Consider the following 11,425-nt stretch of genomic DNA (forward strand, 5'->3'; position numbering starts at 1 on the left):
GTGTGTGTGTTCTAAGCGGTAATCCCACCACGATGTCAGTGGTGGTGGAGTGGTATTTGGGAACACAAATCTGTTGACACAGTGTGACTGAAATGACTTCTCTTTCCATTGACAACATTGCAACCTGAGCTCTCAGTTTTTGAACTTAAGGTTGTATGAGGACGAGTTGAAGGAGCCATGTTGACATGTAATCGTTTTTTACTACAAACCTTATTTGATGGGTAATGGTACTTATAGACCAAGGTATCGCGAAAGGCTTTCCGAGAAACTTTTGAGGTGTTGCTTTAGGCAGCTCTAAAGGTTGTGGTTTGACTTCTTAGCAGACAGAACTCTCCACTGTCTTGTAGTCTCTTCTTTCTTTGTGTGAGGATTTGCCAGTGTAAGTGGTCCTCGTCTGTTTTAGGGGCCCTTGCAGATTGGTCCTTTACTTCATCTGTCAGTGGCCCAGCCATGTTAAGATTACTTTGACACAATCCTATGATAGGGAAAGGATTTAGGATCAGATAAGTTTAGGATTTCCAACTATTCAGACATTGTTGGTGGAAGTGAGGACATACCATCTGGAAGACAGTGGAAATGCAATCCATGTGAATACCTTCTGTCTCACTGCTGACGTCACCTGTCTGCGTTTTGATCAGGTGTGTGGAACGAGGCGCCGTCCCTGTCCCAATAAAACCTCTCACACACTCAAACATGCAGGCAATAACCCAGCTGACCTCACTGAGACAATGCAGACGGCTGTGAAACAGCAGCGTGGCCTACATGGAGGGATGATGTGATCCTGAGCCAGACGGCTGGTGTGTCTGCTTCACTGGCTACATCTTGTTGAATGACTGTGATTCTCATGCTTGTTTCAGTTCAGTACTGACCCAGAACATGATGGTGTACAGCACAACGTTCTTTTTTTTTTTACCAGACTCAGATTCATTTTTCAGAAATAATCAAGCTTGGCTGTGCCAAAATGTAGCATTCCAGTCGATCCCTGTGCTATAACATGCAAGTGTTGCAGAGTACTAATCTTTTGTAGCTGAAGTACCTTGTGCTTTTTAGCTAAAATCTGTTTCCTTTGGGTGAAGGACTTTAATTGTCACTGAGATCCTGCACGTACTGTAGATATTGAGGACGTCTTTTGTATGCCAGGTGATTGCAAAGCCCCATGAGGAGGCGCTGTACACCGTCTTACTGTACTTTTTTTCGCTTAGTTTTCTGTGCTTTTATTTTAGTGATGTCAACATGTGAGCAACTTATTTCCTCAAATAACTCCGGATTGTCTCATCAGAAAAATGCTAGGGAAAATAAGGCAGGAAACTTGTGTGAACTGCCTAATGGCCTGTCAGTAAAATGGCTGGAGAGGCAAACATGGACGAATGAAATTTCTGTCAAAATATGCACTCTGGCAGAAATGGTGAGGATCAGTGGGATGGTTACAGTCTGGCTGGTTGCGACTCTCTTGATGAAGCTCCGTGGCTGTTATGCTTCCACAGGTGTATTTTGATCTCGTGATCGATGACTGGACATTGGTAACCCTTTCCCCATCTTTTTTTCACCTGGTATTATTGTGATCACATGGCACTGTCCATGGTAATGACTTGAATATTTGTTACCTTCTCTTTTAGATGGGTTTGAATTGTGCTAGTTTGCTGAGAATGTTGTGGCTGTCATTGCTGTCTGACTTGAGAATTGTTGTGGTTCTGAAGCTCTGTCATTGCATATGCTGATTTTGGCCTGTGGCGAGGTCATTTATTGGCGGTGATGTGTCATACTCACCGATCACTAGTGCGTCAACAGCAATCGGGCAGAACCCCAAAATGTAGTTTTATAAAAAAAGTAGGGATGAGATTCGATTAAAGGTGTAAGGAAAAGATTGTTTGCTTTTTTGTTGTTATATCACTTAGACTTTTACTGAACCATTCATCTGATAATTTGCTCATTCGTGTTCTATTGTTAACTTGATTTTCCTTGTTTTGCGAGTTTTACCTGCATAACCCCAAAATTTTGTTTTATAAAAAAAGCAGGGGTGAGATTCGATTAAAAAATTATCTAGTTAATTAGAGAATTTATGATGAATTCATCTCTATTAATCGCAGTTAATGGTAGAAGAATGTTTGCCACAAGAAGCCACATTTTTCAATGTGAATGAATGTGGTATATTACTGAATCAAATGATGGACCCACACATACATTTAAACAACAAACTATTGTTTATTTTGCATCAGTTTGACAACAGCACAATAAATCATGGTGGTGGCTATATTCAAGTTTTTATATCACCTTATTTAAACTAACACTCTTTTAATGTCTTGAAAATATTTGTATAAGAATTTCAATGTTATAAGAATTTCAAGTACATTCAGAGTAGTGGAAACCCTGGCCATGTATAGTGAAAAACCTCCCTGAACAAAAGCAAACAGATGCTTTTGTTTGCTTTTGTTCAGGGATTCCTCCATGTTTGTTGTTGTTGTTATCATCCTAGCTGCAACGTGTCTTGTGCATCAGTGTGATCAGTGGAGCAGGAACTCCTGCACCTACAAAGGTTCCCTGTTGTCTGGAGAGAAAACTGTTCAATTAAATTAAATTAAATTACATTTTTGTTGTAATTAATTAATCATAATAATCGTAATTACTTCCTTACTTATTTAAAAACAAACACCTACTCCCTTTCATCACCTGACTTGTGGTGTCCATGATGTTATTATGTTTTTCTAGTGTAATCTGGGGCTTTCTTCTTGATGTTGCTGGGGATACTGAACTGTATCCATGCAGTAATTGGTGGGTTTCTGCAACATTAACATAATAAACTGTTTAGTCATTTGTGTTTGGGGACAAAATACTATATTCATTTCATTAACATATTTTACATTCAACCTCTCAATTTGATCATCTGTCAGCACAAATCACTGTTCCTGGAACTTACAATTAGGTTCTAATGGACCAACCTGTGGTTTGGCTTTTTTCAACATGCGACTCTATTTTCCGCAACTCTGTGTGGACTCAAAAACTTGAAATGATGATTGAGACCAGTTTTTGGCCTCTCCTGAACACTTATGAAATCCTGGGCCATAACAACAGAGCACTAGTGGAAACCCAAGTTGTAGTTGGCATAGGAATTGATTCATTTGCTTCTCTGGATGATGCTCTGCATTGTGGTGACCAGAACAAACTCATGATATAACTTCATTAGAGGCAGCAGAGGAGCAGGAAAAATAAGTGTATTGTTGAGGCCAGGGAGACTTTTTTAGACTGCCTTTGAAATCGTGTTGCGTAACAGCCTGTGAAGTGTTCAGTGAAGGAAATGATCTCCATTTCAGAAAATACGATGAGAAAGAAAAAAAACAAAGGAAAATTGTCGATGTTTGCTCTGAAGTTTTCCATCGTTGGAGCTTGATGAATCACCACAATGGAAGTTGTGGGTTCTGAAAGACGCTTGGCTCTCTGTCCTCTGCCACTGTTGTTTGTCCTCCGTTTTAGGTGTAAGGAAAAGATTGTTTGCTTTTTTGTTGTTGTATCGCTTAGACTTTTACTTAACCGTTCATCTGATAATTTGCTCATTCGTGTTCTATTGTTAACTTGATTTTCCTTGTTTTGCGAGTTTGACCTGCACATGGATATTGAAGTATTTTGGGCCTTACCTTGTGCTTTAAATAACCTACATACGCAGCAGCCTGGTTGGCCGCTCGCTGTGTTTCCAGCCATCAGCCAGTAAATCTTAAAAATGTTGAGTCACAATGAAAGGGTCAAGCCCTCGCTCCCTCAGCTCACTCTTCCCTTCAGCAACAGACACCCCATAGAATTTGCTCATCATGAGACATTAAGTCCAGAAGTTATGCAAAGGGGCCTCATGGAAACAAGCTCGCTCTCTTCACCTGTGTGGCCGGATTACTCTGGCACACTTTCAGCTCTAATCCTGGTGGGAATTCACAAAATGTCTAGTATGTCCTCGAATCATTTAATCTGGGTTTCAATGTGAGAAGAGAGGGGTCTGGCCAGCGGAGCGCAGCAAATATTTGTATTTTTTCCCAAGTAATTGCTAATGTAGGCATACTCCATCCCACTTAACCAACCACAATGATGCCATCGTGCTTTGGCAGGCTCGGCTTTTTGAGCAGCACATCAGTAACTTTGAACCAAAGTGTGAAAATGCGTTTTAGAACTGAGCTACTTTTTTTTTTTTTTATACAACCTTTTCAGTCAGTTTGTCTCCTACACTTTCTCTCATCAAGATTTATCTACGCCATTGACATTTTACTGATGAGCTCATGAACCTTTTTATTTCCAAAGCTCAGATGGTGCACTCTGAGGTTAGAAGTGTCAAAGAGAGATTTGATCAAAGTAGATCAAAGACTGCTGGATAGAGATGAGAATAACTCTTTTAGCTAAATCCCTCCACCCCTCAACCCAAATAGAACACGTTTCATGTTTCTGTACCTGCTCAGCACAAAAACAAAGAAAGGTCATTATGAAAACACATTGAAGTTAAAACGTAGCATGAAGTTGAATCAAAATAATAATAACTTTAATGTTGTTGTCCAAGTTTTGGACTAATCTTCAGTGGTAGCACAGTGACTCAAGCACTTCGCTGTAGGACTTAACATTACAGCTTTGCATCTGTGAATATTTTGTATTCAGTGCATTTTACCATGAGTTCATTCTAAATACAGTATATAAGTATTAAGTAAGTAAATACGTTTACTTTGTGTGCTTTGTGAGAATCAAATAATATATCGGACAGTCCACAAATATCTCTGTGTGGCATGAGGTGGAGTGTGAGGGGCCACGGCGAGGTGGCTTGAGGAACAGTTCTCACCAGAACTAAATGTTCTGCTACCCACCAAAATACATTTGGTGGGTGGACAGAAGAAAAAAGGCCTCCAGAAGGGTACTTTTCTCATGCAGAAGAGACAGGCTGGTGCTTGAGCTGGGGTCTGTCTGTGCACGTCCTTGAAGTAATAAGTCACATTTTGTCATGATTCTGTCATTTGAATTCAAACCTCACACAGGTTTGTTCACACGTAAGAGAACAGTGTGCTTTTTTAATTGTTTACCCATAAAAGATAAACTCCTCTTGTGTGTTTTCAAAGAGTAATTGTTCTTCATGAACCGTGCTGCATTTACACAAATATACTGACCAACTTCATAAAATAGTTGAACTCTTTGGTTTGAAGACACTGTTCTGTGAGCGCGACCCTGGTATAGCTACATCAGACGTCATAATAAACATGAGCTTGATCGCAAAAGCACAATCAAACGAGACACTATATGAGAAACATTGGGCTTTACAGCTGAGTCTTGTGGCAGTTCTTGAAGGATTTGTGGCAAATACAGTGCGTGCAACACGGCTGCTGTCCTCGTCCGACTCCGAAAATTGGTTGACAAATGGCGGCAGTTCACTCACTTGGAGAGACACGGCGGTGGCAGCACTGATCACTCAGGGCGCCTCCAAATACAGTATTAGTTCTATAAAGACGCCTCATTTTCACATCAAACACGGGATGGTTCCATATTACAAGGGGCTGGTGCCAACCCTCAGTAGTGGTTCACAAACGCGGCCTTCCTCTTTATCCTCATGAGCTCAAGTGTATTTGTGTGTTCACAGGTGGCTGGATGTGAGTGTTGCGAACCTGACGTGCGCTGGCTACTGGGTGACGTACCTGCAGGTGATCCAGGAGGCTGTGTGGCCTGGCGGGGTTCTTCCTACTTTGCCTCCAGTTGAACGAAGCCTGGAGCACAAGGAGAGAACAAAGCAGCAGGCCTTGCATGTTCTGATGGGACTTCTGCCAGGTGCCTGAAACATTTTCAAAGCACTGTGTGTGTTTTCACTGTTTATTTACAATAATTACAAATCATTTTGAACTTTGTCCTTGTTTGATGTTTTGTCTTCCCAGACCTGATCTCAGATCTGCTTGGTTCAGAGAAGTACAAAATCAGCTGGCAGATTGTACTGGACTCTCTCCAGGACCCCTTCATAAACAAGTGAGCTGTTCCACAGCACAGGCTACTCCTGCTACTCTGTCAGTTTGAGCAGTTCCAGAGGTCGCCAAAACAAAGACCTGACACCTTCAGTATTTACCTGCTCTTGTCAGGACTGCTGGTGTTGCACACAGATTGTCTTCAGATCATTGCAGTTGGGCTGACTGATGATGGTGTTTTCATTTATTTATTGAATCGCACAAAAGTCAACTGGAGTGTAGTGTTGATTTAGAAAAATACAAATATAACAAGTTTGCAGGTTTGTGCACAGCCGCTGCTTTTCCAGTGATGTCACTGAAGAGACAGAATCTTCTTCCAAAACTAACAAGGCAGAGCGCCAGGCAGCAGAAGAATATTGATGCTTCCAGAAACATGCATGAACAAAGGCAGAAGCGATCGCATTTATTTTCATGATGAAGTTTAAATCCTCATTTTGGGTCTAGTTGAACCTGTCAGCCCACTAACCCTTCTTTTAAATGTGTATTGTTAGCAAATAATCAGAGAGGAAGTTTGTAAAATGAAGCTATCCAACCACCAATGCACACTTCTCCTATATTGAAGCATTTTCATTGCATGTCTGTAGTGACACCAGTGGGAAAGCTGCACTGCGCAACAAACTTGCAAATGTCTTACCTGTGTTTTTCTTGTTGTCTAATCATATGAACTTTACTCCAGACTCTGACACCAGCTGAGACCATGAAGATCTGCTATTTTTGAGGTTACATTTATAGGAAGGACCCTAAGAGAATCCGAAACTCAGGACAATCGGTTGCTTGCGCAGTAGTTCACCATAATTTCAAAAGCAAAATGCCATTTTCCCCTTGCTGCCAATTAAGGTGACATTATGATATGCAAGATGAAACGTTATTGATCCCTCTTTAAAAATTCTTGAGATTGAAAAAACACACTAGCATTAGGTACATTTATGGAGCGCTGCCAATCTTTAAGACATTGAAGACTGCAAAAATATTGTTGATGCACCTCCCGGGCTGAGAAAGTCTCTTGTCCCCCAGTGCCAAAAATAAGAATGGAAGGAGGAAGAGCCACATCCATCTCAGGTTGCAGGCCCCACTTTAGTTTAGTCACAGTTTACATGCCTTTTGACCTGCATCCATCAACAACAAATATGTGATGTCTAAAAATCACTGACCTGCTCCTTCACATGCTACATAGCAGGACGGGCGCCGGTGCAGTGTCTCTGTGCCGCAGCTCGAATGTCAAGCAGGTGTCCTGAAGCAGAGTGTACGTGCTGACTTGCACGCTCATACTCAGTAGTTCAAACAGGCCAGTGCTGCTACCTGGACCTCAGTGAGGATCCAACTGGCTCAGTCATGTTGCAGTCAATACTGTAGAGAATGTAACCGGAGAAGATGTGGAAAAACAGACAGAAGTGTTGAGACTTCATTTCATTTTTACTAAGTCTTAAAAGCAGTTTAACCTGATGTGGAAGTATTGTGTCAGCAAAGGATGGAAATGATTCATTCAAGCGATTTGAAACCATGGTCTGTTTTTCTAACAACCAAGAAGCATACTCGGGTTTTTCCGTCATCCTGAGGGTGTTCAGGAGAGACTGGTTTTCCTTGCCCGCATTTGAGCTGCTCAATAGTCAAGAGTCGTCCACACAGAAACACACATGCTGACGGGAGTACATTCAAAACTAGTCAATAATCAATAAAGTTGGGTCTCGGGTTTGTACCATAATTGTTCACAGTGAGGTTTCTCATGTTAGACAAAGTTTATATTAGGGGCTCTGTCTTCATAACACAACGTCTCTCTATGAACGGGTAGACTTCAGTGGTCTTGGTGTGTCCCTTGAGTCAGGTGGTCCATTCTATAGCCGTAGATCACCAAGGCTTCTGGCACTTTCCTGGGTTCAGACAAACAAGGGATGTCCCGATACCACTTTTTTGCTGATGGGCACTGACATTTAGGTGTAGAAAGTACTGATGCGAGCAATGAATAATACCACAACAGCCATGTAAAACTTTTTTTTTTTTTTCTTACAGCGCATGTTTCCTCTCTCTTCATATGTCACAGCTCAACTGACAGATATATTGTGTTATATTGAAATCAGGACTCACTGTCTGCACTCTGCGGGCACAGTTAATAATCACCATCATCATCAGTTTGTTCCGATGTAACTGTGATTTATATTTCAAGCTATTCAGCCATTTTCTGTGAGAATCTTTCAAGAAGTCACAGCTTTGATTATAAAACATCTATACTTCAGCGCTCTTACCACAGCCTCTCTGGAGTTTCATTTCAGCGTTGAATTAAAACAGCGCCTGGTTTGTTCGCCACCACATCCAAAGGTTGTGTGTGAGACGTATCCACTTGCAGACAATCACTGGTTTTCAGAATATCAGTGACTCTGAATGCAGCGTGAGGTTCTGAAGCTGAAAACCATGTTGTCCAATTTTGCAATGATGATTGTGGAAATCACAGATAGGACATGAGTCATTTAGATATCATGTGAGTATTTGACAAATACACTAAAATAGGGCAGTATCAGTGCACAAACTCCATCTTGAAAACTGAGTAGACCAACTCAGTCTGTCCTCCTCCATCAGAAATTCAAGGCGTAAAATTGTGAAATTCAAGTGTGACCCACAACAGGGAGGGAAGATGACATCACAGTGGTTCAGGTTAAAGAAATGGTGCGAGCAGGATTAAACTAGAGGGAATAGTGTACATCCAGCTACTACACTAGTTTGATGGTTAAAATGGATTTTGTTGCAATTGTTTTTCCCCTAATGTGTTACGTGAAGGCCAAACACTTAAATCATGTCCAATAACTGACTGACTTCACTGAATACCAGTGTTCGAACCTGTGACCTAAACTTTCACTGTAGTTGTTATCAGTTACAACTCAAATGATTACTACTTTTACGTCTCCTGGCCGTCATGGTCCACAGTGTTCAGCGGGTTACAATGTCAGTGTGAAATCACATGCATGATTGTCAGTGCACTCACTCTCCTACCAGCTGACTGAGCTGAGTTTTACAAATATTATGTGTGATGATGTTCCTTTTTTCTTTCAGGCACCTGCTTCACTGCATATTTGATCTGCTGCTGGAGTCTCTGATTCCTGAATTACCAGAGCAGGACTTCCAGAGGAACCTGCTGCAGAGCCTTTCCAAGAACCCAGAGAAGCTCTTAGCATGAGGAACAAGCTCCAGCGACACCCTGCTGGATCTTGACCCCGTGCTGACTGGCAGCCTGTGGGTTTGATAGGAGGACGGGTCGAGAGAGAGCGGAGAAGAGTGGCCGCGGTCAGACCAAATCTCTATCTCTATTTAGACTCACACGCCAGCCCCTAATGAAGTGTTGCTATATTGATATGAAGGCCTGAAACACAGTATCCTGTTTATACACACACGCTGACACGATATCACAAGCAGCTTTGACTACACAAGAGTGCCTTTATGTTTTGGCTCACACGTGTGGCCAAACCTTCCCCAATCTGCTGTCCCATTTTCTCCCTGTGGTCTGCCCATCCCTGCTCAGAGGAGAGACAGCGCACACCTGTTGTTCTCATTCGGTCAGGCAGGATTTGCCTTCTTTCTCCAGCTCAATCCTTCAACACTCAGCGGGGATTTAGCATCACTCTTCTCTCTCTGCAGCGCCCCAAGGTGTGACTCTCACATAAATCTTCATCTTCCAGCAGGTTCACACGTGTGGGCTGTTACTGACCTGCTCTGGGTCCAGTTGTGGCTCCAAATATGCACATGGAGACCTAATAATGACACATTTATGGGCGGAACAGCCGTGTATCATCCTAGTTCTCCCAACATAGTTAATGTTAACTATAAATACAAAGATGACATTTTTGCAACTGAGAATAAAAGTCAATTCCAGAAGCAGCGTTGAGTCATCTGCCAAAGGAAATGAACCGTGATATGAAAATATAAAACAGATTGCGGCCACTTTTCACAAACAATTTAAATATTTTCTTTTGCCGCGCCACTTTCATGAGTGGAAGCATGCGTCACTGATGCTGCAACACGTGCCGTCTTGAGATAGTTCTGCTGTTTTCCTTGTCGAAACTCGCCGCTCATGGCTCTCACCTGAAAACATGCCACGTGCCGGCAGATGCACTTTTGAAATGTAACCGCACCTTGGTTGATCTTCTTTGTGGTTAGGAGCTTTTTCCTGATAGAGATGAAGTTACTTGAGTCTCACAACGCTGATGATCTCATTCCACGTGTTTGCTTCTCTGTCATTCCTAACACCTTTGTTTTTCACTGGACTGTTACTGCTGTTTAACTCTTCATTATGCCAGCAACCCAGGTGTTATCTTTGTACTGAGTCATTCCCTCAGCTGAAGCAAGGACCAATCTATCCAATCCAATCGCTCGTCTTAGATGATGAAATCTGGAGCTGCGGGCACTTTAACTTTCTCCTGTCTGACTGAATTCACTTATTTTACTTTCAAAACAAACATCTACATCGTATCACAAGCTATAATGATTCAGTCTGAAGTTACTGTCGTGACCTTTATCATTCCCTGGAACACATTTCTCCTGATGTCATTAAGTTATTATTGCTGTGACTCCGTGTGTGAAGTATCGATGTTACACTGCACTATGATGCTGACAAATGTAGGTGTCACTGAAGTTACATATTAACTCTATAAAGTCACTTAATGAAGCAGGATTCTGCACTTTGAAAGAAAGCAAACTGCCTTTTACTTATACAAGCCTTTGTGGTAGGAATAGTCTTGTGGCTTCTGTCTGTGTTGAACTATGGTTTTGTAAATGTGCTGAAGAGAAAGGACTAAGGTGAGGAGAATCATTGGTGTTCCCTTGCATTCGGCCTTACAGGAAGGAAGTGTTTGTGTTGTTTTCTACTGTGTTGAAACTGTTACTTGTCTTGTGAAATAAAGCACTCATACATAAATTGTTCAGTGTTCAGACGCAGCTGTTGCTATTGGTGTGTTAGTGAATAATGTTTTATGTTAGTTTAGCTGATGATCGATACGAGATCATTTGCAATATTAGTTCAAAATGAAACGTTCAAAAAAGTGTTGGTCACTGAGGTGGATTTGGGTGCCGTCCTCTCACTGGCCTGTCATCTTTCTCTAGGGTCAAACCTTTTCAGCTGAACGGAGAAATACATTTCTTTGTGCCATTAGCTGGGTGCTATTTAACTTGGAAGACTAGTGAAGATTAAAAAATGTACATCCTGCTAATGGCTTTTTGATGAATGCATATTTTGAAAGATCCTGTCCAAGGTTCCATTTGAACCAGTAAATATCTGACAGTTGTTAAAACCTCCAGTCTCGCTCGCTTCATTTTGTGATTAAAATTCAGGCACTGTTGTTTCACATCAGCGTCTGCAACCATTTACACGGAAACCACATGTTCTTCATCCTCGGCTGGTTACGCAACCTGGACTCTCTTTGCTTCCCTGCACACACACAGACGCAGACTGACAGTGGAGGCACCTTTGCTCTGTC

The 11,425-nt window shown here is 41.8% G+C and overlaps 1 protein-coding gene across 2 annotated transcripts in view; it reads left to right on the forward strand.

Moving 5' to 3' along the window:
- The window catches only part of snx19b (sorting nexin 19b), a 29,013-nt gene extending 17,849 nt beyond the window's left edge, over positions 1-11,164 (forward strand). For both annotated transcript variants that reach the window (XM_053873298.1, XM_053873299.1), the window contains exons 13-15: positions 5,594-5,778; positions 5,883-5,970; positions 9,009-11,164. In XM_053873298.1, the coding sequence (XP_053729273.1) occupies positions 5,594-5,778; positions 5,883-5,970; positions 9,009-9,132 (397 nt within the window). In that variant the 3' untranslated portion in view covers positions 9,133-11,164. The remainder of the gene's footprint in view (positions 1-5,593; positions 5,779-5,882; positions 5,971-9,008) is intronic.
- Positions 11,165-11,425: the final 261 nt, after the last annotated feature.

Source organism: Synchiropus splendidus, chromosome 8, assembly GCF_027744825.2.
Source record: "Synchiropus splendidus isolate RoL2022-P1 chromosome 8, RoL_Sspl_1.0, whole genome shotgun sequence".
Classification (NCBI taxonomy): Eukaryota; Metazoa; Chordata; class Actinopteri; order Syngnathiformes; family Callionymidae; genus Synchiropus; species Synchiropus splendidus.